The sequence below is a fragment of the Chionomys nivalis genome, chromosome 3 (assembly GCF_950005125.1).
Source record: "Chionomys nivalis chromosome 3, mChiNiv1.1, whole genome shotgun sequence".
NCBI lineage: Eukaryota > Metazoa > Chordata > Mammalia > Rodentia > Cricetidae > Chionomys > Chionomys nivalis.
Window position 1 is genome coordinate 72,091,234 of NC_080088.1, and position 26,859 is coordinate 72,118,092.

The 26,859-nt window shown below is 46.2% G+C and overlaps 1 protein-coding gene across 1 annotated transcript in view; it reads left to right on the top strand.

The window, feature by feature from the left end:
• Nucleotides 1–26,859, top strand: part of Igf2bp2 (insulin like growth factor 2 mRNA binding protein 2) — a 108,786-nt gene that overhangs the window by 60,941 nt on the left and 20,986 nt on the right. Inside the window, exons 3-7 of the mRNA XM_057764291.1 lie at nt 14,830–14,878; nt 16,385–16,436; nt 19,848–19,911; nt 21,865–22,137; nt 23,999–24,133. Coding sequence (XP_057620274.1) covers nt 14,830–14,878; nt 16,385–16,436; nt 19,848–19,911; nt 21,865–22,137; nt 23,999–24,133 — 573 coding nt within the window. The remainder of the gene's footprint in view (nt 1–14,829; nt 14,879–16,384; nt 16,437–19,847; nt 19,912–21,864; nt 22,138–23,998; nt 24,134–26,859) is intronic.

Below are 26,859 nucleotides of genomic sequence, written 5' to 3' on the forward strand. Positions count from 1 at the left end.
TCAAGGCTAGATTCCACTGTGGTGGGGAAGCCGTGTTTGAAGCAGCTGGCGACCTTGCATCTACAGTCAAGAAGTAGAAGGTAGTGAATGCGTGTCACTGCTTGGTACCCTTCTCCATTTTTATACAGTCCAGAGTGCCCTGACCAGAGAATGAATCAATCAAGATTTATTTCCACTTGTGGTATCTCTTGTTACATAGCAAGTTCAAATTAGGTGGTATAAAATAAAACCCGTATATTTACAGATTCTGTGGGTCAAGAATGGAGAGGGTGTAGCCAGGTCTGTTTTGTCCCTGCCTTGTGTCTGGGTCCTCTACTGGGAAGACTCAGTGGCCAAGGTAATTTGCATCTGCACTCACTCACTCACTCACTCACTCACTCACTCACTCACTCACTCACCGGCAGGTCGATATGGCTGATCACCGGGACCTCAGCTGGGCTGTTGACTGAAGTGGGGGCTTTTCTCTGATTGCTTCCTCTTCCTTCTACATTAGGCTGAGTTCTCAGGGAAGCATTCCTAGGGGAATCGTGCTGTGTTTTGGCTTGAGAAGTAAGAGACTCATTTCCCAGTGGTTATAAGCCTGACTGGATTTCAGAAGAAGATCTCAGTGGGACAGAGTCATAAGGGTGGGATTTTTTTTTTTTTAATGAAGTCATCTTTAGGAAATTTTGTCTACCACAAAATCCAGACTAATTTGAGAGCTTCGATACAGTCTGGTTTGTCTTCTTTTTTAGCTAGACTACAGAGCACTCATGTGCCAGAGATCACGTTGGCACGTCACAGGCTTTCTCACCCAACCTGGCAGTTCTGAGACCACACACGAGATGAGTCGGTGGTGACGGTTCCCCCAAGGTCAGCTAAATATCTGGGTAGATGGGCTTTGAACTGGAACCTTTGGCTTTTCTATGTCTGTGCTATGGGGACAGAGGGCAGGGGCACATGACAATTACAAGACCTTATTAACAATGACCTCTCCCTTTTATTTGAGCTGTTTGAAGTTAGAACCTGAGCCTTGACGACCCTAATAAGCCAGGTTCAGCCACCCACCCTTACAGGTGGAAAGAAAAAAAAAAAGATTATTCAATGTGGCCCACTGAGAAAGAAGGGGGTTAAGGATGTTCAGCAGCTTGTCTCCCTGCCCCAAGTCCATTCTCTGACTCCTAACTTAGGTTGAAGGCTATATTGTTAAGCAGTCTTGGCCAAGGTGGGCTGCCCATTATTAACCCATCATTGTCTGGGCTCTAATTTCTCCTACAAGGTGGCCTCACAGATGTCGGAACCACGTGAGATCTTTAGGTAGTGGAGGAGGGGGACAAGAGGACAAACCATTTCTATAACTGGCACCAGACTTCAGCGTGAGACTCCTGTGGTGAGATTGCAGTTTCTTGAGGACCTTTGTTAACAGTTGAATAGTCAAAGTAGGCAACACAAGTATCTCCGGACTATCCTTGCTCCTTCCGGGCCAGTTACACCATCTCATCCACTCTTGATGGCTGGTGGATGAAGACACTTTAGTCCGTGGACTACACATGGCCCCAGTGGACAAGAAAAGCCACCGGGGTGGTCTTAATGCTAGACTGTCTCCACGTCTAACTCTGCAGACCTCATCCTGTGTGCTTTGCTTGTGAGTTGTTGGGTGGGGCTGGGAGAGATCTCCCCCTGTGAGCTCTGTCCTGATCTGTCCCCTCCTACCTGGCTCTTCGTGCTCCTAGGACTCTTGATGCTGGCGTGTGTTTGTTTTTAACCTTAGTTCATTGCAGCCTTGCTTAACATCGCAGTGTGCTTTCTCTGTGTACTTTGACTTCTTAAAGATTTGGGACTTTCCTGAGTTTGCCCGTAGTCAACCTGCTGCCACCTGGTTGGGATCGTCAATCTTGCTTATGCTATTTTCTCTGCAGGATGAATGTCCTTTGCTCTTCTTTCTACTGGAGGTCTGTTCCTTCTTCAGGATTAAGCTTAGTTCCTGCACACGTCCTTGCCTCTTAGTCCTGTTCATTGTTACGTCCAATGGCTTCACCTTATTCTGTATGCATTCTTTGGTCTGGTTATGTGGAACTCTCACTAGTCTGGAAACTTCAGCAGGGAAGAAGCTGGATGTCACTCTTCCATAACCCTTAGTGCCTCTTTATAACTAAGGGTGGGGGCTGCATCCTTCCGGGGGGGTGTGTACAGCATCTAGTGTATGCCAGTGCCTGTCTGGGGCAGACACTACTACAGAGATACTGGGGCGGAAGGAAGGTACAGAGGTGCCGGTGTTAGATCATAGAGAGTCTTAGTCTGAACACATTTATCATTGTGTATGAAGTGAAGGAATTGATGCTTTGGAACACAAAACCATCTTCATCAGAGCAGCTGTGCAAGTGACCTCCCCCCTCCAGATCAGGACTGGCGGCTGCTGATATTTCTTTATAGCAGAGGCCTGAAGAGTTGGACCCTCACCTGAGTCTGCCATCCTGCAGCACCTCCCAGCAATTTGTATACAATTTTGCCCTGATTTCTGTTGCCCTGGTGGTCTTGGGAGGTGCTAGAGCATATAGACTGTGGAAATGGCCTGCAGGGGGGACCCCTCTGCAGAGCTGTGGGGAGTCATCATGCTGACCTGAGACTTTTCAGTGGTATGGCTATCTTGTGGTCATCGTCACACATGCCCTGTAAGTAGACTTGATGGGCTCATTGGTTTAAGTTGAACTAAGAATGGCTCCTTGGTTTTGTTGGTGCTCAATAATGAAGGCTCTTGCTTCCATCCCCCAGGGAGAGAGTTCTTATAGCAGTTGCCCTGAGAGTTTTTATAGCCCTATGCTCTAAGATGACTTTTTCTAAGACTTGGCTACAGGCTGCCATATAAGCAAGCAGTAAATTCTGAGTATTGAGAAGTTAACTCTGGGTTAGGCCTGCAGCTCAGGGACAGGCCCCCTTGCTTACATGCCCAGATCCAACAATGTAGTAAAAAATTCAATATGACCCCGCACCATCATTTCCAAGGGGCAGAAACTTGTTGAGTGATTGTGATCATCTCATTTGTTGGAATCATAAATCCATCCATAGTTCACAGATATTTCCCCCTCTCTATATAAACCTCAGTGGATCCTAATTCATACTTAGCCATCTGTTGAATTGTATTGTCTTCCCGGGATAACAGCTTCCAACTCGGTCCAGGGACAAAAGTGACATATCCTTCAGGAAGGAGACAAACCCTGTCTGTTAAAATGGATCTGGTCTTAGAAGTGACAGCTTCCGTGTTTTCATTGCACTGTGACATATTGTTAACTTGTGTCAGTGTGGATGTGTGCATGCATGCAAGAACTGTGTGTGTATGTCAATCCATGTGTGTGCTCATTTAATTCCATAGCATGAGGCCAGAGTTCTCTGTTGTGCAGCCCTGATGTAAAGAGACCAAGTCTGCAGTTTTGTTCAGCTGAGTTCACATGTTATTTCCTGTGCAGCCTCCACCAGACTCAAGTTGTTCCTAATTGGATTGTCCCAGGCTTGATGGGACAGGGATCTCATTGTAAGTTTCCTGTCTCACTATCTACCATTTCCAAGCTCACTCTAACTCCTCCCCAAAGCAGAGAACGGCACAGTATTCTCTGAAACCCGCCGACACTGCCCATCCCTAAGGTTTGTTTCACAGCTGGCGGCTAGAGGAACGCAGTGCAGTGTTATTGTGGTTTGCTTCTTTTTGATGAGCCCTGGCCGGAGTTCCTGGAAGGCAGAGGCTGTGGTGGTGAGCTCCGCCTGTGCTGTCTCTCTAAGTTGCCTAGCAGAGTCAACTGGAGGTGACGCATGGGCAACCTTGTTCCCTCGGACCCTCTGCCTCTGAAGCTGGGCTCCAGGGACTGGACCTTAGGAATCTGGTGCATTTCAGTCAGTGAGGATAGTGGGATTTCCCAGGTGCAGGCCTGAGACAGAAATGTCTGTCCTCCACGGTGTGTGTTTGCAGGGCTTGCCCTTGGTGACTCCTAGGTTCTCCCTCCCCTTGCTGGTTTGCAGCTATTCCCTGGGAAGCTTTGCTTGTAGCTTTTCTTCTGCAGTTCAAGGTGGACTTCTCTTTATGGAGATTTTACACATCAGTTTTCTGGGCAACTACTTATAATTGACATTTAATGGGGATTTCTAAAATCTCTCTGAGTCCTGCTGTCTGCCCTCTTTGTTGAGCTGTTAAAACTTTAATACAAACAAGATTTAATTGAGATGTTTGGGGTTTTGTGATCTGTTTGTAGCCGAAGCCTCTCGAGGCCCTCGCTTGCTCTCTTTTTCTCTCTCTCTCCATTTCTTGCCTTCTTTTTGCATCAGGTTTGTTTTGTAGCCAAGATGCCATAACTCTGACTTGGAAGCATCTTGTCTAGCTGCGTGCCCCTCTCCCCTCACCTCCCTGCCTCACATCCCAGCATCCGTGAAAGGGTAAATGAATCTCACCAGTGCTAAGTCCGGTATTGACTCCTGTGTGTGACTTACACACTACACAGAGACAGAAGGAGCACACCTGTGGTCTACAGTGTCAGAATTTATTGAACAACAGTTCCCTAGGCAGTGATTTGTCAAGTCGTCCTGCATTTGCTGATAGCCTTGCAGAGGTGAGCAGGGGTTCTCTTACTGCAGTCTTAATTACTAACTTTCACTCTGAAGTCACACACCTCACAGCAGATACGTCTGTAGCTACATAACGCTGCAAAGGGCTGAAGAGGCCAGCCGAGTTCAAGGGCTTTCACGGAGGCCTGGGAGGCAGAAGCCAACGGGAATGATGAGTTTCTGTGTGTGCTGGGGTGTGCTGCTACTGCTGTGGAGCAGCCCCAGGGCTGGGTAGAGCTGCAGAAGTGAGGTGTGGTAGAGGCTGGGGAGGCAGAGAGCAGGACCAGGTTCAGGCGAGTGAAGGGGTGGGCAAGTGATGGCAGTTTGAGGGTATGCCACGTCAGCAGTGGGGTCTGCCACAAACTGAAGTCGTCACCAACCCAGTGTTAGATGTCCTTCTCTTCCTGGGAGCCAGGTGAGGAGTTGCACCTTTGCCTTATCCTGGTGTTCCTTCAGGCCTGCTTTCCTGGTATTTTAATACACCCGTATACTCACGGTCCCCACTTACTTTAATAACTTTATAGAGGTGGGTGTGCCCTTCTTTAAGGAGCAGCCACTTGCCAGTCTGTGCTGTGTGGCTGTGCCAGGCAGGTGGTGCCATCCAAATGTCTACACACGTGCAGAGCCATCCCCTGCTCCAAATGGAGTCAAAGGCCTTTCTCAAAACTGTCTCTCAGGGTAAGGCGTGGCCTGAAAAACCACTGTTGTTCACAAAATGGCGTAACTCAGGGCAGGGTGCAACCTGAACTCAACAGCGGGTCCTGATGGAGCCTGCTTAGCTGGTGACGTGTTAAGGGGGAGCCCTGGAGGCAGTGTGAATCTGAAGCTGAAATTCTGTGCTGAATCCAGAGCTGAGAGGCCCTGTGGCCGGCCTGCCTTTGTGCGCCACTGGCCTTGCCCAACAGCTGCAAGTTGCTTGGTGGGGTGCAGGTGAGTGAGGACCTTGCAGCTCCCTCAGAGCCACTGTGGGGGCTGGGGGAGCTTCCTGACAGAAGTCTGGTCTCTCAATCACATTTTTATCTGGGAAGTTATCCCTAATTAATTTCCCTCATTAAATACAGTACATATATAGGAAATTTCGAGGAAAAAAACCCTAGTTTTAAAAAATAAGCAATTTTTATTCTGTCTTTCCATAGTCTGCTCATCTGTATTAAAGATATATTCTTCAGGGTTCTTTTTAAAAGGTGAGTTTAAATCCCCACCTTGGTTTTGATGCTAGAAGTCTGATCATACCAGGCAACCAGTCTACTTGCTGTTGGAGCTGTGTCCCTGTTCTCAAAAGTAGATTTCTGTGTATTCAACTTGTGTAATGTTGGCGCTAGAAACTAATTTTAAAAAGAATCAGCATGTTGTGTATTTCCCTTTCGTCGCTGTAACAAACACCCAAGGCAGCTGATTTTATGGAGATCAAAGGGTTACTTAACAACACAAGTTTGATTTGAGCCTGGACAACTGGGTTCTAGTGAGAGCCTCACATATGAATAGTATTGAAGGGAGTTGGACCAGTGAGCATGTGATGTTGTTTTGAACAGGGAGTGTAAGAGCTGCCAAAGGAGTCACAAGGAAATGCCTCATGTCCCTAGTGACCCAAGAACCTTCTGCTTTGCCTACTTCCCGAAGTTCCCTTGCCTCCATACAGGTGTGTGTCCCTGCCTCCCACCCTGTGGACAAGACTTCCATCATAAGGGACCCTCAGGGGTCCCCAAACCACAGCACCTTTTGAGATGCCGGAAGATGGTCGTGGACCGGCATCCCCTCATGTCATTCAACCTCCCACCCTATGGACAAGACTTTAATCATAAGGGACCCTCAGGGATTCCCAAACCACAGCATCCTTTGAGGAGCCGGAAGATGGTCATGGACCGGCATCCCCTCATGTCGTTCAAAATGTGCTGCTTGTTGGTCCTTTGTTTGTCGTCTTGATTACAGACTGATCTCAAATTTCCTCTGTTGCCAAGGCCAGCCTTAGTCGTGGGCTCTTTCTGTCCTCAGGTTCCAGAGAGCCGGCCTTACAGGTGTTTGCCCCTCCTCTCCTTCCCTTCTGAAAAATTACTTTTCTGGATCTCCTCGCGTTGTGATAAATAGCCATTAGAATTTTCTCCTTCTGGTCTTCCCCTGAGCGCTCCCTTGTGTGGTGACGACAGGGGCAGAGAGCTCAATGCAGGGGCAGAGTGTGAGCGTAAGGAGAGCTTCCTTGATGTTCCCATGCCGCGGTGAAAATGCCCTGCTGACATCCAACGCTGTCTTTCCCTGGTGCTCTTGGCCTTTACTGGAGTGTGTTACATCATAAGGGTGGTGCACAGGTCCGGGCATTTAAAGATAGTTTGTTTTTAACAGACAAAAGATATCTAAAAATGAGCTAGGAAAAGATAGGGACTTGGATTGAGCAAACAACTGTAAGTTATGTCTTAGTGTTTATAAAAAGAAGGCTGGTGTTTCACTCTCTAGAGAGTGAAGCTGTCAGAGTAATTTGGCTGTGTTCGCAGTGGCACCCCAGTGTACAGGGGTTCAGCCTTTTGATACTATGATATGATGTCATCTGCAGGCATGCCGGGCCACATTCACAGCTGTCCTGGGCTGCATGCAGCCTACAGGCTGGACAACCTTAAGGGACTGGGTTCTAATAGGCAGGTGTTTGTTACGTGATTTGGCAACACTTGTAGATAAAACTTAAAGAGCATCCTAGCCTACAAATCAATCATTCCAAGCAATGCACCCTTACCCTTCTCTGGGAGCTCTCTGGAATATGTCCCACCTATATTTTGGGGAGGTTCTCAAACTTGATCTTGCCCCATGAGACATGACACAGTCTGGCAAACTAAAGCAGGTGATTTCCCATATGTCCCCATCTATGGGGAAGTTTCCAGGAGGAGAGGGTTTGGTGAAAATCTACAGTGAGGTTGGTGTTGAAGGAAAAGCTGCGCGTTCATTCCTAAGGCCAGCTGTTCTTCTGTCTAAGGGGCCGCATCCTACCCAGGGTCTATTGAAACAAAATACATCCTTGAAATACAAACGTTTGTTGTTGAATTGGCAATTCCAGTCTGACATTTCAAGAGCAAATATTTAAATATATAAAGCAAAAAAAAAAAAACCCACCAACAACAACAAACCTGTTACTCTCTGAGACTTGGATAAAGTTTATTTATCTGGAAATTTTTGACAATGATAGGCACTTCAGTAGGAGTGGTAAGGCTTCACTCAGAAGCACAGAAGCCGTTGATAGAAGTAACAGTTGTAGTTTGTGTGATCTTCCTGTTATAAACGGTGAAGGATATTTTGGGTGTATTTTTGAGATTTTATTAGTCTGCAACCCATTAAACGACTAGAAGGGTGGGCGAGAGAGTATCAGTGAGCCCACAGAGAAGATGGGGAAACTAAAGCTTTTCCTTTGTTGTAAAGGATGAGTTGAGGAACATGATGGGGGATGTTATCCAGAGGGAATTCTAGTCAGAGCTTCAGAAGAGTGCTGGGATTGTCCTGTGCCAGCATCCCCACGTCCCAATCGTGTCCTCGTCCTTCCCGCCTTTACTTCCTCTATTTCATAGTTGTCTTGTTCCTTTTGTTCTTTGAGACAGAGTCTCACTGTGTAGCCCAGGCTAGCCTCTGCCTCTCTCAGCCTCAAGAGTGCTGGGATTGTAGGAATGCACCACTAGGTCTGATTTTCTGGCTTCCTGGAAGCAAGTTAATGACTCTCCTCTAAGAGTTGAGGTCTTTGTATGAGTTATGAGCTAGTTTTGGTTGACCCTTTGTTTTTTATTGAGAAGGGAATAAGTGAAACCTGTGGCCCATGGCAACACTCCCGCCCTGGCCGTCTGGATGCTGGGACTCCAGGTGGGAATAGCTGTACCTGTGGAAAAGGCTTTTTTCAAGGTAATGGGGAGGTGCAAAGGTCACAGGATTTGCAGTCTCCAACTGTTGTATTGCTTTGGTCTGAAAACAGGTTGTTCCCACCTCCCTCAAGGTCACATGCTGAAATCCTCAGCCCCAAGGTAATGGTTCAGAGTGATGCCCTCGCATTTCTCTCCCTCTTATCCCAGCCCTTTGGCTCCACTACACAACCAGCAGCGAGAACCCTGGCTGGAGGTCGGCCCCATCCGCAGCTGTCCTTGGCTGTTTATAAACCTCCCAGTTCACAGACAAGACACTTCTGCTCACTGGTTTGTTCCATCCGAGCACGGCTTTCAGGAGTTCTGTCTGAGTATACAGGAGGCACGAGTTGTCCCCTGCCGGAGCCTTATAGCTTTATGAACATACCTTTACAGAGTGCCGGGAGTCACTGTGTTCATAACTGCAGTTGTCCCAGACAATGCTTTGCGAGGTATCGCTGCACTATCTAAGTTAACTTTATCTACCTAACTTACCTATCATTTTATGATTCATCCATGCCTATGCTACTGCTCACCATATGTGAACATACATGCTAGAAGGAAAAACGTAATTGATGTAGGTGTAGTGTGGGACTTGGCTCTCACCACACATTTATCTGCCTCCCATAATAGGTCAGTTGATCACAGACGTTCTAAAGAGACTTATCTAAACTAAGGAGCTCGAAGCAGGTAAAACTGCATCAAACATGCTGAGTCTGTGGGGTGTGTAGAACCTGCCTATGTGACTGGAACAGACGAGCTCACCTGAGCCTTTGGAGTCAGTCGGTACACCTGCCCTTCTGTGCAGACAGTAGGTTTTCAAAGTGCTCTAATGCCCCTGCAAGATGAGGACCCCATGGCATCTGTTGGATCTCCGTGTTGCTATAGAAACAAGGGGGACCTAGTTAGGTAGAATTCCTCATTGAATTCTACCCACAGGATGCTCTTGGCTTCCTCTGCTTCCCCTCATGCCCGCAGTTTCCCTGGGGATCCTCAAGCCTAGTTTTAAAAAAGAACCAGGGATGCAACTAGCTGGGTACCTACAAATCACGTTAACTCATTCTTGACTGAAACCTCCAGCCCAGCATGATCAAAGCTTGTAACAAATTCTATCATGATGAAATAATTTTGCCAGTTGTTGATATTTGTAACAGACATCTATTTCATCTGAAGTCCAGTAGTTGCAGCCTGTATTGCTTTGGGGATCTAGAGTGCAGAAATAATGACATTTGTAGAGAATGCCCTGAGGCATCGAGTGCTAGAAGATAGGTTAGGGTCAGGTCTGTTTAGTTTTGAAGTGGCTTACAAGGGGAAACCCACAGAGGTACTGCAACCAGTTAAACAGACTGGCAGCATCTGCCATCGGAGGGCTCCGGGGCTGCATTCTCTCTCCTGGCCGCGTGGAATTGGCGCTCTTCCCCTTTCCTACTGCAGAAAACTTACTTTGATTTGAGTGTTAAGTTCTGCATTTTAAAGCCACAGGGAAAGTGACTGTGCACTTTTATTAAAGGCACCGGTGCCTTTGCTAATGTAAGTTAAAATGTAAGGGGGAAAACCCCACAGGTCCTGCTGCTGGCTTCATTCTTGCGCTCAGAGTGAAGACGCAGGTGAGATGATCAGCTGTGCGACCTAAGCTACAGGTGTATAGAGGTGCGAGGGAAAGGCCTAGTCAGTGACATGTTTGCTTTCGGAGCCGTAAGACCTGAGTTTGAGCTTGCATGAAACAGCTGGGTATGGCGGTGTGCGCATCCCTCACTCTGGGAAGAGAAAGACTAGTGGCTGGATCCCCGCGGCTTGCTGACCCTAGCCCAGCCTGCTTGGTGAGCTCTTGACCAGAGAGACCCTGTCTCAAAAACAAGATGGATAGCATTCCTGAAGAGCACCAAGGTTGTCCTCTGGCCTTCACGTACACACATGTACATGCACGTGTGTAGTGATGAATGGCGGGCCGCTTCCCGCCACCTGGCTAGCTTTACTCAAAATAATTACACGGCAACTGTATTCTTTTGAACACTGCCTGGCCCATTAGTTCCAGCCACTTATTGGGTAGCTCTTACATATTGATCTAACCCATTTCTAATATTCTGTGTAGCACCACGAGCTGGCTTACCAGGAAAGATCTTAACCTGCGTCTGTCTGGAGTGGGAGAATCATGGCGACTGACTGCCTCGGCTTCTTTCTCCCAGCATTCTGTTCTGTCTACTCCGCCTACCTGATTTTCTGTCTTATCAGGGCCAAGCAGTTTCTTTATTAATTAACCAATGAAAGCAACAGATAGATACAAGACCCACCTCCATCACACGTGTATCCATATACATCTGTAGACATATACACCCTCCAACAATAGTAAACTGTAGGTGTGTGGTGGTGGTTTGAGAAGAATGGCCCCCAGACTCATATATTTAAAGACTTAGTCACCATGGAGTGGCACTATTTGGAAGGATTATAAGAATTAGGAGGTGTGGCCTTGTTGGAGGAAGTGTTTTACTGGAAGAGGGTTTTGAGGTTTCAAAAGCCCACGCTGGGCCCAGTTTCTCTTACCCTGCTGCCTGTGGGTTAAGATGTAGAACTCTCCGCGCCTCCTTAGCACCATGTCTGCCTGCAGACTGCTTGCTTCCAGCCGTGATAAAGGACTAAACCTCTGAAACTATAAGCCAGCCCCAATTAAATGCTTTCCTTTATAAGAGTTGCCATGGTTGTTGGCTGGAGAGATGGCTCAGGGATTAAGAGCACTGACTGCTCTTCCAAAGGACCTGGGTTTAATTCCAAGCACCTACATGGTGGCTCACAGCTGTCTGTAACTCCGGCTCTATAGGACCTGAGACTACAACAAGCTGAGGCCAGTGGAGGGCTCAGCCGAGATACAGCCCATTTAAGACTTGGGGAATGTTGCCGAGAAGAGGGTGGGAAGGTTATAAGAACCGGAAGGTAGAGAAGTAGGCTGCAGAATGGCCATGGGCAGTAGTATAAATAGAGGAGCAGTTAACCGTGTTGTCGGGAGCCCATTCAAAGGACCAGGGGTACTCAGTATGTGTCTGGGCTTTAGTTAGAAGGTACCTGGAGCCACATGAAATGCACTGGGGGAAAAGGGAGGCCAGGGTAGAGACGGCCAAGAAAGCTCTGTAGTAGCCACCTGGCAATGAAGGTGAGAGGGGCTGCCATTGTCGTGGTCAAAGGCGCTTGCTTGTTTTAAAAACAAGCAGCAACCCAGACAATCCAGGACGTTATTCTCTTGTATTTTTTAAGGGACAAAGATTTATTTCCTTAGTAGCATGGAGGTACACACATATAATCCTAGCCCTCAAGAGGCTGAGACAGTCATAAGTTCAGGGCCATGTAGTGAAACCCTGTCTCAAAAATAGCAAACCAAAAAGGGAGGGGGTTTTCTTATAACCAGTTGCCTTGCTAAATTGTAAGTTTAGCTTTCAAAGCAAGGCCCTCTTGCATGAATGGTGGTGGTATGAAAAAAAATGGCCCCCAAAGGGAGTGTCACTATTAGGAGTGTGGCCTTGTTGGGGAAGTGTGGAGGCGGGCTTTGAGGTCTCATGTGTGCTCAAGCCACGCCTACTGAGACAGTCTACTTCCTGTTTCCTGCATATCAACATGTAACAGCTCCTCCAGCACCATGTCTTCCTGCACGTCCTGTCATGATGATAGTGGACTAAGTCTCTGAAACTGTAAGCCTCCACCTCAGTAAATGTTTTCCTTTATAAGAGTTTCTGTGGTCATGGTGTCTCTTCACAGCAATAGAAACCCTAACTAAGACAGTGGATTTAAAGGGAAAAAAATGTGTATGTCCCCAGTGTTTGAGCCGAACACTGGGTCACTCATCCAAAACTCTGACCTGGCTCCTCACTGGAGCTTTCCTGTAGGTTGGGAGGGCCCCGTGCTGAGCAGCCAATCACGGGGGACTCTTGGAGTCCTGGGGTTCCAAGTGCTTGACTCATATTAGAAGTCCACAAAGAGCCTGTCCTAAAGGGAATCACCATGATGGGGTTCAGCGCCCACAGAGAGACAACCATAGTGAAAAGGCAGAATGAACAGTGAGTTGCTGGAGAGGCCAGAGGATGCCTGCAGAATGTCTGCCTACACAGTTAGAAAGCTCAGATTCAGGGAGAAGCTGGACTGGAAAGACCCTCAGAAGCCCCTCCTCCCAGCAAAGCATTCTGATGACCTGACCACAGGCATGGTAGCCTGGTGATGCTGTGGGGGCTGGCAACTTCTGAGACCTCCCTCAGACCCACATGGACCGTTGCGCATGGAGAGTATCCGGACAGCTGCGGCTGACACAGCCCCAGGCTGTGGGTCTTCCTAGGGTGATCCTCTTTCCCAGTTCTCAGTTCCTTTCATTCCTTGATGTCCAGATCTATGGCTAGAGGGGTTGTGGACAAGCATTTTAGAGATTATATTTCTAAGCATCCTAACACTGGAATTTTCTAGGTCTGGTTTCTGCTTGCCTGACATGCAGCCTTCACACAGAAGTATCTGTTACAAGAAGCGCTGTTATTTTAGATCTGTTCAGTTAGGATTCGGGACGAGCTGCCTTTTGTTTCTCGACTGTTGCGCTTGAACAGACGATTTGCCCGATCAGCTGATGCTCTGCAGTAATGGAGCAAGAGATAGAAGTGTTTGCTGAGTCCCCTCTTTTCCTAGCAAGTTCTGGTGTAGTTTAAAGAATAAATCTTGCATATTAATTAAAATAACAGTAAGGGTTATATGGATTGTACCCTGCTTATCAAAGACTTAGCAGTTAACAACCATATGTAAGCAAATGCATAATCATATTTGTCTTTAGGATCTGGGTTCTTTCAAGATGATTTTACCTGTAACTGTCACGATTTTAGTTTAACAGCTGAGTAGTATTCCGTTGTGTGTATGGACCACATTTTCTTTACCGAATCATCTGTTGATGGACATCTAGGCTGATTCCAGCTTCTGGCTGGTATGAACAGAGCGCAGTGAATATGGCTGAGAACTTGTCTGTAGTAGGATGTAGACTCCTTTGGGTGTATGCCCAAGAGTGGTAAAGCTAGACCTTGAGGTAGATCTATTCCCAACTCCCTAAAGAATTACCACACTGATTTCCATAGTGGGTGTACAAGTTTACATTCCCACCAATCCACATAACCACAGAGGTTAGGTGTAGAGTGTAGGACTGGTGGAGAAGAAGGGCTCTCCCTAAGGAAGAAAATACAGTAGACAGTTGTGGGTGGGTGGGAAGGGGCTGGGGAGGCATGGGTCGGGGTAAATTTTAATGTTTAAAACAGAGAGCTATGGGCTGGAGAGATGGCTCAGTGGTTAAGAGCACTGACTGCTCTTCCAGAGGTCCTGAGTTCAATTCCCAGCAACCACATCATGGTGGCTCACAGCCATCTATAATGAGACCTGACGCCCCCTTCTGGCTTGCGGGCACACATGGAAGGAATGCTGTACACATAATAAATATTTAAAAAATAAATAAATAAATAAATAAATAAATAAATAAAACAGAGAGCTAGACAGCACACACCTTTAATCCCAGCACTCCAGAGATAGGTGGATCTCTGTGAGTTCAAAGCCAACCTGGCCTACAGAGTGAATTCCAGGACAACCAGGGCTACACAGAGAGACCCCCCTCTCAAAAAAACAAAACAGAAGAAGATACCTAAATCATTTAGAACCATCAAACTATCAGGGTGTCTTAAGAAAGGCCTCTAAATTAAAAAAACAAAAAGTGAGATGTTTAAATACTCATGATAAGGAAAGTGGCTGGGTGAAATGAATGCTGGGACAATCGTGGGGTAGAAAGCAGACGCAGAAGCTTTCTAAGCTAGGAAGATGGTCAGTGTGTTACTGGGGCGGGGAGCAAGGTGCTGAGAGAGCCTGCGGTGCCTCTGTAAGAGAAGTAAGTCTGTATTTGCATGAAACCGAGGATACACAGACAAGTGTGTGAGTCAGGAGGTGGGAGGTTTTGTGTTATTTTGAGTTACAAATAAATTACCTTCTGGAAATAAATTTTTAAATGAAATTTGACATGAAACAAGATCTGATTTTCTTTAGGCCCGGACCCTTTGTGTTTGAGTCTTGGAATAGGACCAGTTGCAAGCATGTGTATTTTGATAGAATGACTGTAGAAACAATAAATAGTAGTTTATCTTCTGACTGCTTTAGTAGGAAACATAAGTCTGCACTTAAATTGTAATTTATTTAACTTGTGACAATTTCTGGATTCTTTTTTCCCTCCTGAGGTAATTGGAAACCTTAAAACACAGAGCCTACTGTAGGAATGTTCTGTGGATGGTTTAGTAAATGCAGTTGCACAGTGAACTTGATTTATGATCTTATGTGTGGCTTTGTTATTTGCTGGAGTTGGAGTGTATGGAGAAAATGTTTTGGACTGCTCTTGTCTTTACAGGAGCAGAAAAATCCAAATTCGAAACATCCCGCCTCACCTGCAGTGGGAGGTAAGCCGGGGCACCCAGACACCTCCTTAGTTTGGCTTCCTTTACTTTAGGAATTAGAGGCCATAAGACTTGTCCCCAGAGCCTCTGGGTCCTGTCCTTCCTTTCCAGTGCTGGGGCTCACGACGTCAGTTAGGGGTTGTGTTTGTCCCTCTCTGATGATGTGCACTCTGGCCACTCACAGTCTTCTCCTTCAGTACCGGGCCACAAGCACCAGCACAACAGCCAGGAGACAGTGTGCAGCTTTTTGTGATGCTTATCACATGATCTGATGGAAGATTTTTGTTGTCTCACATTCTGATTGGCTGAGGCACTGGGAAACCTATAGAAACAGAACATTCTTTGTTAGAGTCGATTTTGTTTGTTTGTCTTTTGTTTTGAGTTAGCTGCTATGAGTAACCATTACAGATACATCTTCAGAGCACTAAATGGTCTAAGATTGCTGTCTTTATATAAAATGCAATAGGATGCCAGGAGTGGCCCCACTGTTAAGAACAAACTGCCCTAGCCCACAGGAAACCAGACCAGCCATAAAGAAAGCTGTGCTTTATCTTGTCTTTAGAAAAGGAAAGAAGAGAAAGGATGAGGTTGGAGAGCTGACTCAGTACTTAAGCCTGCACAGCCTTTGCTGGGGACCCAAGTTCAATTTCCAGTAGTCGTATTGGGTGGCTTATCTATAACCCCAGATCCAATATTCCTGCCCTCTGCAGACATCTGTCACACCACTCATGTGTACACACACACCCGTCACACATACACACGGTTCTCTCTCTCTCTCTCTCTCTCTCTCTCTCTCTCTCTCTCTCTCTCTCTCTCTCTCACACACACACACACACACACACACACAGGTATAGTGGTGTGTGTGACTTTAATTCTGGTGCGTAGGAGGTTGAGGCAGGCAGATCTCTTGAGTTTGAGGCTAGCCTGGACTACATAGGGATTTCCAGGACAACCAGGTCCTGTCTCAAAACTAAATCTTTAAAATGAACAAACGTTGTCAAAAGATTTTTTTTAATGTGTATGTATGTGTGTCTGTGTGCACCACATGTGTTCAGAGCACACGAGGTCAAGAGAGGTCGTTTGATCCCCTGGAACTGGAGTTCCAGGTGCTTGTGAGCTGCCATATGGGTGCCGGGAACGAACTTGGATCCTCTGCGAGAGCAGTACACACTCTTTATTGTCATCTCTCCCTCCTCAAGTACAACTTCTTTTCTTGTCGAAAATTTGAAGTATACACAATCTATTACGTGAATAAATAAGGGGGTCCCTGGGGGAGAGCTGAAGGAAGAATTGTTAAATCTCCTGAAGAAAAGTGTGCTGTGTCCTTTGCTCTGCTTTTCATTCCAGCAGCGTGGTTGGGGTCATCACGTGGGTGTGGCTGTCCAGTTACCAAGACCGTGCAGTTGTGTGGGACCATCTTACGGTCCAGTTCTGCTGTCCTTGTTTCTCTGCATGTTTCACCGCAGGGGGAAATGAATGTCATTTTTATGATCTTCTGTTTCTTCACAGGTGCTGGATGGACTGTTGGCCGAGTGTGGGACAGTGGAGAATGTGGAACAAGGTAATCAGTGGGAAAGTTCACGAGAGTCAGGAAATTAGCCCACTGAAGAGGACTTTGTTATCTCTTAGATTGGGGTCATCAGGGAGAAGTAGTAAGTCCCATTGCCTTTGACGTGTGCTTCCTCTGGTGTCTGTACACCTCCCTGTCAGAGGAATCTGTAACTGTCATCTTTATATATCTGTATAGTCCAGTCATTCAGGGAATATGTTCTTTAAGGGTTTCTCTATATAGCCCTGGTTGACCTGGAACTCACTTTATAGACCAGACTGACCTCGAAATCACAGAGACCCACCTGCCTCTGCCTTGGGTGCTGGGATTAGAGGTGTGGCTACCTCCCCTTACACTTGGGCATCTTGACACCTGCGGTGAGCGTAAGCACTGGACAGACACAGTTGGGGTGGGGCACACTTAACTCCTTTTAGAATAGTTGAGTCACTGCTATGACTTAGCTGACTCGGCCTCACTAGAAGGGAAGACACAACCTAGTGTCTGTTTACTGTGAGGTAGGATTTCCCCACCAAGATTCTTATGAAAATGTCAGTTCCTCAGGTTCAGCACAAACCTGCGGAGATTCGAGGTAGAGGGAGTGGCTCGTGGTTGAATCGAGAATCTTGGAGTGGTTTTGTGCACACTCAGAGCTGAGGCCTGCCATCATAGGAACAGCACTACAAATGCCCCAGGAAATACTTCTCTTCTGCTGCTCATTGCTTCTGGCTAATGCCTGAGACGCTGGGTTTTTTTTTTTTTGTTTGTTTGTTTGTTTTTGGATTTTTCGAGACAGGGTTTCTCTGTAGTTTTTGGTTCCTGTCCTGGAACTAAGCTTGTAGTCCAGGCTGGCCTCGAGCTCACAGAGATCCGCCTGCCTCTGCCTCCTGAGTGCTGGGATTAAAGGCATGCGCCACCACCTGAGACGCTGGTTTTTAAGAGGAACCAAAAAGGCACCCAAAGCTGATGTCCTGCATAGCTCTTTACAAGTCTCAGAAAGGTGGATCCCAAGATAATGATGACACCAAAGTATGGTAAAAATGATTTTTACGTTGGCCCTGACTGCTTCCTGTCTGTGAATCCTTGGAACAATCGCTCAGACTCACCAGCTGAACTGCACTGATTCTGTCTCCACTTGTATAAAATGAATGTAATTTCTACCCTTCCTGTAGCATTGAATGATCACATCACTCAGTGGAAACCTGTTGGTGTATTTCACAGACAATTGTAAGGGATTATAAGGTCCTCAGGAAAAGATCGTAGAGCATCCTGTTTCTCGCAGAGGGTCCAATCTGTCAGTGTGATTAGCATAATCGTCTTGAAGCAGCAGTTATTTGGGTGTGTTCCCCTCCACGACGGTGAAGAAGTTACCCTGTTTCTTACTGCCGCTTGCCCGTGCTCAGAGTTGTAAGCACTCGGAGAGAACATGCTTCCTATGAATTCTCAGTTTTCACTTCCTTGTTGTTGGAAGGAAGACATTCTAGTGGCAAGATAGCTTTCCAGGTATGAACTTGAAAAAATTTTAAAACAAGAGTGCTGGTCTGGGTGTGGTGACACATGCCTGAAATCCCAGTTTTGGAGAGATGGAGACAGACACAGCTAAAACTGCGAAATCGATTCAGAATGGTGCTACCTGAGTAGGAGGGGTTCAAGGGCACTGGGCAACACACAGCCCTCCAGCCCCTGTGCACTGGAGACTGCTCAGCTCCAGCCCCTCGAGGCATAGAGCAAGCTATTGAGCTCATCTTTTGTCCTGTTTCGTGGGTGATTTCGATCCAGCCACAGCCTGTCAGTAGAGTCTTAGGAACTTTAATGAACAACGAAATAAATTATTTAAATGGAGCTCAGCTTACTCTAGAACCAAGGACCATGTGACTTCAGCAGACAAACATCTTTGAAGACCAGAGACTGTTAGTGAAAATGAGACCAAATCTAAGGAGCCAGGATTCCTAGGGGATGACTTCTCTGGGAGTCTGAGTCTAGCAGCTTTCTCCGTCAGTCTAGAAGGCTGCAGATGGGAAACCTCTGACACTGTGCTGACACAGGGTGAGGACAGTGACGTGCCACACTGCCGTGCTGAGCACTGTGAGGGCATCTGTGAGTAAGACCGTTAGGAGCAGTCCCAGTGAGCCAGGACAGAGACAGGGCTGGGATCAGTGTTGATGGTGTGTAGCTCATTGAGCTGATAGTTACTGTACACCCCTACCTGTCCCCCAACACCCCCCACCAAGTCTGAAGCTGCTTTGAAATTACTGGGCAAAATATGTTTTTATCCCAGAGTCTTTAATGTTTGGGGACGCCAGATTCCTTTGAGAATCTCAGAGGCACATTTCTTTACAGTTTAAGATGCCGCAAGTGGGATGGTCCTAGAACTCCTAAGGTTTAAGAATGAATATTGCTACTTTGAAGGGAGCTTTATTGTGACTTTCTGGAATTATTTTTAATGTTGCTAACTTTAAATTCCCCAACGATGTGTTTTGAAGAGAGGGTCTGATTAGTCAATCTTGGTTTTTTTTGAAAATGTAAGCAAGCTTTATCAATCAAGCCTTTTGAATGAAGTGTATGTGTGTGTGTGTCTGTCTGTGTCTCTGTGTGTCTGCATGTCTGTGTCTGTTTAGAGATAGGGCTTTGCTGTGTAGCTCAGGTGTACTATCCTGCCTCAGTCTCCCATTCTTATGATGGATGGATGGACGGACGGACACACATACACACACATTGCATGCCACAGATATATATGGTTGACTTTTCTTATTATGGTGTTTATATATGGAAGATATCTTAATTAGAAGGTTCGAGCCCAACCGTTTTTGGGAGTCAGAGGCCACAGCCTTCTCTTTTAGCTCTCGAAAACTGCAGATAGGAACCCTTTAACATTCTGTGAGTTGTAAATTAACAATTAAAATGAATAATAAATAGGTCTAGAAGTTTGAAAATAACGAAGCACAGAGAACCATGGTGGTTTTTTTTTCTTTATTTTTGTTATGTCATGTTCTTTCACCCATTTTTCCTCGGCGATTTTAGCCTAAAGAAATATTTCAGAATACAAAGTCAAGTGGTCTTGCCATGGAGGTGACTTAGCAGCACTTTAGGTTGACAGTACTGGGGCAGCACATTCCCAAATGATTAAAGATGAGGCTGTTCATGGCCTCTTTGCTCTCCACAACTCTGTGTGAAAATACATGAATGTGCAGAGATAGTTCACTTCCTTAGAATACTGTAAGTACAGCGCAGGACAGCATGTTACATGAACACCTAATTACAGAGTGTTGTGTATGTCTGACTTACAAATGCTGTAATGATAATAAACACACGTGGGCACAGTTAAGATGCCGTGTTCTGTGCATTTTCCTTTGAAGTTAGCTTTCCATGGGCACAGGGGTGAGAGCTATTTTTAAATGATGATTGTAGTTTTCACTTCTTCTTTAGTCAATACAGATACAGAAACTGCTGTTGTCAACGTCACCTATACAACAAGAGAAGAAGCAAAGATGTAAGTGGGTTGGGGTTCATTTCTTTGCAAATTTATTTGGGTTTGTCTTTGGTTTCCTTTGAGTCCTGCTTCTGGAAACCTTTCCTGAGAAGACAGGTACCATCCAGCCAGATCACATCCTCTTTGTACATGTCAGGACAACTCCAGGGTGTCTGTGTCCTCTTGGACATGCCTGTACCGGTCCAAGGTGTTCTTGCTACTTTTGGCATATCCATGCAACACCGAGAGTTCGTGCCGGGCTGTTGAGTGTACAGGATCTCTTTCTTGAACAGTGTTGAACTTGGCACCAGCAGAAAGACAGGAACCCCGTCAGGAAGAGAAGGACATCAGCACTATGATGCTGCACCCATAGGCTCACTTTGACAAGCTTCAGGGGGCCTCTTTTACCTGGAGCATACTCCGCTCTCCACAAGGAATGTGCACAGCCTCCTAGCCACACCGACTAAATGCAGACTATTTTTTTTTCCCTGTGTGTAATATTTTCAGAAGAATTCACCTCCTTGACAGCAGCAGGCTTGGTTACCTGGGAATATTTCACCCTGGCTTGGACCCCTACTCTTACTCCGTTCATGACTCTGTTACTTCAGGAATGATTAGAGTTTATTCTTAACAGACATGGGATTATGTTTTTTAAGCAATAGCAAAAAACCAAGTTTCTTTTTAATTTTTTGGGCTGTTTTGAGGTGGGGAATTAATAGCCTTGTACCACCATGCCTAGCTCAGACGTCTCTTTTGCAGGAGGCCCTTGAACGGCCTCCTAGGCCAGATAACTAGAAGTATAACAGGCAGGCATCTTCGTGGCTGTGTATGTCCATTCCCAGGGAAGGGAATAACCTCGGTGCTGTTGCAGTTTTCAGCACACGTGAAGATGTAGTGAACCTGTTTTCATACCAGCAGGCTCAGGCTATGCCACCGCAGGCCATCACAGCCATAGCCCAGTGCCACTTGGGTAGGATCTGCACGTTACTTGCTTGCCTTCATTGAATGAAGTTTTCCGTTTTGTAATGAATTCACAAACCCTCAGCGTTACTCGGGTAGGATTGCTGCAGAAACATGTAAGGGCATTGTTCCGTTTCATGTAAAATTTTAAAATACAGAAGTTAAGTTTTGGTGTTCATAATAGTTATTTTTAGATAATCCATAGCCTTGAGGATTGAGGGCATAAAAAATACACCCTAACTGCTGTAGAATAGTAGATACTGAAACATTACCAGACAGACCCTGGGCTATCTCATCTCTAGGAGTTGCCCCAGAGAAGGAGCTATACCTTCAGAGGTGCCCATGACAACATGTGGTCTTCAAGAGACTGAGCATAGTTCACAAACTTGAATGGGAGGCTGGCCCTAGCAACCTAGCAAAAGTTACAGTGACCCCGGAGAAGGGCTGACCTCACTTTACAGTTGTGTCAAGTGGAGTGGTCAATGAGTTATAGAAAATATTTGATAATGGAAAATATTTAGAGTGTTAACTGATTTTTAAGGATTAGAAATAATATATTAATTTTGGTACATTTTAATAATTAGTATATAATAAAGACAAGGAAACTATTGTTTTCCTAATTTGTGCTTATGTATTTTTGAATTTCTCAAATATATTTGAATTTTGTGATATGATTAAAATAATCATGAAGATGTGTTATGGTTAAAAAGAAAGTAATAGTTTTGGAGCCATACCTACAGTTGTTGGTAAAGAGGGTTTAGTCTGCGGGGGGATGGGAGGGACGCAAACAGCAGAATTGTGTCTTAGCCACCTAGATCTAGATGCTGAGAGAACTTATTTAATTGTTGAGACTCCAGGCCCGAGACGGGCTATGTCTTGCTCACCCCTGTATCCTTGGTGCTTGGCACAGGCGCCCCATAAATGGCTAGTGAGCAAGGTGAGTCAGTGCACCCTCCGCCTTCTAGAGTTTTGCCACACTCTCGGATAAGCTTGCTGTGTTCTGCTGTGTTGCAGAGCAATTGAGAAGCTAAGTGGGCATCAGTTTGAGAACTACTCCTTCAAGATTTCCTACATCCCTGATGAAGAGGTGAACTCCCCCTCACCCCCTCAGCGAGTCCAGCATGGGGACCACTCTTCCCGGGAGCAAGGCCACAGTCCTAGGAGCTCTTCTCAGGCCAGACAGATTGATTTCCCGCTGCGGATCCTGGTCCCCACCCAGTTTGTTGGTGCCATCATCGGAAAGGAGGGCTTGACCATAAAGAACATCACTAAACAGACCCAGTCCCGGTACGTGCCTCCAGTGCTCCCTCCGCTTCCTTCTGAGGGGTCGCCTGCATCCCGTCTCTCCCATCCTCAGGTCACTTGGTGCTGTAGCGGGAGGCGGGGTTGTAGGGACCAGTGCTTCTTTCCCTAGGCTGTGACTAGACTCACCTCAGGGGTGCTGAGTGTTCATGCTAAGATGTACGTCATTCCCTGAAAGGCTAAATCCATGAAGAGAACACTTACGGACCTCCAGGAAGGATGGTCCCTTGTGCTAGTGTTCCATGAGCATTCCTAGTTCCACAACAGTTGAGAGGGGTTCTGTGGTTATAGGATGCTCTGGTCCGGGCTCTCACCCTCTGCTGGGTCAGCCTTGGAGTGGAGTACCCGTTCTTTAGACTGTCTAGGTTGTCGCCTATTGAAGCTGCGGGTCATTGCTTTACCAAACAAGAAAGTATGGGGCTTTGTCTGATTTTCTGTCTAAAGAGACTGGAATGGAGGTGGCAGTCAGCAGGCAAAGTCGTTTGTACAATTGTTGATTTTTATATGTCCGTAAGACCACAGCACACTGTCATGAAGATACAAGACTTGAAAACAGTGACTTGTGTTCAAGTTTTGATAAAACGTCTCACCTCCTTGAGTTTCAGTTGCTTCTGTGAAAAAGGAAGCCATGGTGCTTTACCAGGATCGCTGTGAGGATGCAAACACTCGGGCAGAGCAAATGAACTCACATTTGCAAAGCCCCAAATTGCCAGCAAGTACTCATCCCTGAGTTGGTGTGTCTTACTCCAGTCAGTGAGCGTCCTGTAAGCTGAAAGGGAAATTGCTTCAGTGTCTGAGGAAGCCCCAGCTGCAGGCACTGATGGGCAAGGGGAATACTGAGATCAGACTGGAAGTTGGTGGCTGTGGTTCCTAAAAACTGGCCTTTCCTTTCCCAAGTAATTCTTAGTTATCTCTGTTCTGCTTCCAAAAACTGTGGCCGGGCGGTGGTGGTGCACGCCTTTAATCCCAGCACTTGGGAGGCAGAGGCAGGCGGATCTCTATGAGTTCGAGACCAGCCTGGTCTACAAGAGCTAGTTCCAGGAGAGGCTCCAAAACCACAGAGAAACCCTGTCTCGAAAAACCAAAAAAAAAAAAAAAACAAAAAAAACAAAAACAAAACTGTGCAAGGTGGCTTAAGTTTTAGGGAAGTGAAATTAGTTTTTACAGTATGCGCCCAGTTGGAGAAGGAGGCTGAAGACTGGGCCCTTCCTAACAGCCGAGGGAAAGGGGCTGCTATCAGTTGTGTGATTTCTTAAAGTGAATGAAGCCAACAGGCCCCGAAGGAGCCTGATGGAGTCTCAGACTGTTAGACCAATAGTTTTAGGAGTCTGGAAGGAAGGCAGACTGCCAGCAGAAAGGGAACCAAAACCTAAGGAAGGCAGAGAGGCACGCCTCTGCCCCTCTGTCCCTCTGTGGATGCTCAGACACATAAAGCTTGTTTAAATTTGGTGCTGGAATTTGGATTCACATAAGGCTTTTAAAAGCTGTGCTCAGTGCAGAGGTCAGAACTAGTCCAGTGTGTTACACCTTCTCACCTTACCCTTCACTTCCACAGACATTTGAAAGGCCACACAAAATACTTCACTAACCAAGCTGACTTTATTACCAAGTTGGCTGGGTGCCTTGATCCTCAGCACTCCTGTCAGAATGGCCCACTTCTGACCAGAGCGGCAAAGAATTTACGTCGGGCATGAGTGCCTTTGCACACTGACCTGCTTGGATCGCAGCATCTGTTGCAAGTGTGCTGATAGCATTTCCTCTGTCCTCACTGTATTGGCTGGGCTGTGTTTGTTGTGTCTGAGGCCCTGTCAGATCTGTGCTATGGCTCCTGATTCTTTTCCTATAGGGTAGACATCCACAGAAAGGAGAACTCTGGAGCCGCAGAGAAGCCTGTCACCATCCATGCCACCCCAGAAGGGACATCTGAAGCATGCCGCATGATCCTTGAAATTATGCAGAAAGAGGCTGATGAGACCAAACTGTAAGTTTGTATAATGCCCAGACCACTCAGTACTGTAAGATGAAGAAATGTGTTTTACAAAGCTCTGTGAGAACACAGCACACAGAGTCAATTGTCCAGAACTCAATGGTGGCTCGCAGAAATCAGGGAATCTGTAGGGTCTGACCTAGGTCCTCTGCACATACATTATAGCTGAGCAGCTTGGTGTTCTTTCTAACAGTGAGAGCCGGCCGGGATGGTCCCTGACCCTTTTCCTCCTCCTGGATGGCTTCGTCCAGCCTTGATGTGAACAGTGTGTGCCTGGTCTTGTAGTAGCAAATTATGCTGTGTTTGGTTGATGTTCCTGGGAGGTTTGTTCTTTCTGAGGGAAGATAGAAAGAGGGTGGTTCTAGGGGAGAGGGGAGGTGGAGGATCAGGATGTAATATATGAAAGAAGAATTTTTTAAAAAGGAAAGAAGTATGTTAAAAAGCTCTAAGCATGGTAGAGGGATCATGTTTTTATTACTCAGGGTTCTCTAGAGAAACAGAACTGATAGAATAAATTTATACATATGCATATATATTCATACTCATGAATATACTGTAGACATGTAAATATGTGACAATGTCAGTATATGCTGTATATTATATATATACAAATGTGTGTATGAAATATATATGTATATTTGTATATGAATATATTCTGTATATATGTGTAGATTCACATATGTGTATTGTGTATATTTTATATAAAGAGGAAGGGAGGGAGGGAGAAAGAAAGGGAATTTACTAGAGTGGCTTATAGGCTGTGGTCTGTGTGGTCTAGCTAGTCCAACAATGTCTGTCTACCAATAAGAAATCCAAGAGTCCAGCAGTTGAGTCCATGAGGCTGCACGTCTCAGATGGTCTTCAGTATATGGACTCCCAGAGAAGTACACCCTAATGCCAGTGAAGGAATGGACCTGCCACTGAGAGCATGGGCACGTAGGCAAAAAGCAGAGGCTTCCTTCTTCCAAGTCCTTTATATAGGCTGCCAGCAGAAGTTGTGGCCCCAATTAAAGGTGGATCTTCCCACTTCATATAATTAAGAAAAATAGCTGGGTGGTGGTGATACACACCTTTGGTCTCAATGTTCAGGAGGCAGAGGCAGGCAGATCTCTGAGTCTGAGGCCAGCCTGGTCTACAGAGAGTTCCAGGACAGCCAGTGCTACACAGGGAAACCCTGTCTTGAAAAAAGAAAAGTCCCTCACAAGTATAACCCAGCAGCTTGTGTTTTACTTAAATTTATCTGTAGTTTTAAAAAGATTGTTGGTCTTCCAAATCTGTCTGTGGGCAGTGGTGGGGCTGTGTAGAGGAGCAGGGTGTGGGCTGAGTAGTAAACTCATTTGGCCAATAATAGCAGGTGAGATGTGCAAAACCAAGACTAGAATGTTCTAAAAAGAGCAACATTGCCAATCTGTTAGCACATCACATATAGGGCTTAGCCCCTCGCCTAATGGTTATCAAGTACTTGCTTTACTTGGGACTTTTGGAAGTCCCCCAGATGTCATGGCTCGATTTGAGGGAACTCTTCTTTGATCTAAATTATTGAGGCTTTTACAAATAACAGTCTCATCAGTTCTTTTGATTAGTTGTGTGCAGCTTAGGAGATGGCCACAAAGTGGATGTATGAATGGGGGCTTTAAGATGTCGTATGGAGATAGAGTTCGCATATCCGAAGTGAGTTTTTCTGAGCAACTGTCCCATGCCATGCCTTAGCTGCGTGTTGAAGCTCCAACTGTGGGCAGAAGTAAACACAGCAGCAAGAAAGAAATCAGCCTGCTGACTGCTCATGAGGACACTGAGCCAACATTCAGGGACAACGGGAGTGACTGGAGGGCCCAGGGGGCGAGTAAAAGGCAACAGACACATAACACCCTAAACTTCCTTTCCATTTGCCAAGCGTGTATCATGTACCATGTGCTGGACGTTGCTGTGTGCACTGGGGACCCAGCAGGGGGCTACAGGCTCCTCCGCCCTCTGAGGGTGTGCATTCTAGGGCAGCCTCTTTAGCCAGATCGCTTATTTCAGTGCCTTGCAGTGCTAATTGCCTTGCGGCAATGTGTCCCTCAGACGCTTCCATTTTGAAGGAGTAGAAAAAATACAAATGGTTTAAGTAGTAAGAAACATATCGTCACATAGCATGAAGTGCTAAAATTAGAAAAGTTCTTATGTCACTGAAACCTTGGGCTCAGAGATCTGGGACATTTTTCTGCTTTGCTTTCCTTACAATAACTCAGACCTTGTATTCACCACAGAACGTTATCCCAAACTTGAGAGGAAGGCCGTCACTTCCTTTTTAAATGTTTTGAAGAATTGTGTTAAAATACACCTAACAACATATTCATTCTGTTACAAAAGAAACAGCTCTGGCTGCCTGTTCTTGCCTCCCTGTTCACCTACTGTTCTTACCAACTGGGTTACTTTAGACCTGTGGGTCGTGACCTCTTGGGGGTCGAGCAACCCTTTCAGAGGAGTCACGTGCCAGGTATCCTGCATATCAGATATTTATAGCAGTAGAAAATTAGTTATGAAGTAGCAACAGAACTAATCTTATGGTTGGGGTCACCACAGCATGAGGAACTGGATTAAAGGGTCGCAGTGTTGGGAAGGCTGAGAGCCACTGCTTTAGAAACTTGACATGAATAGGTCATGTGACTCTGTGTTACTGTGGCTGGTTTAGCTCAGTCCTCCAGTTCCTACAGGTGTAGCACATAAAGTGCCCATCC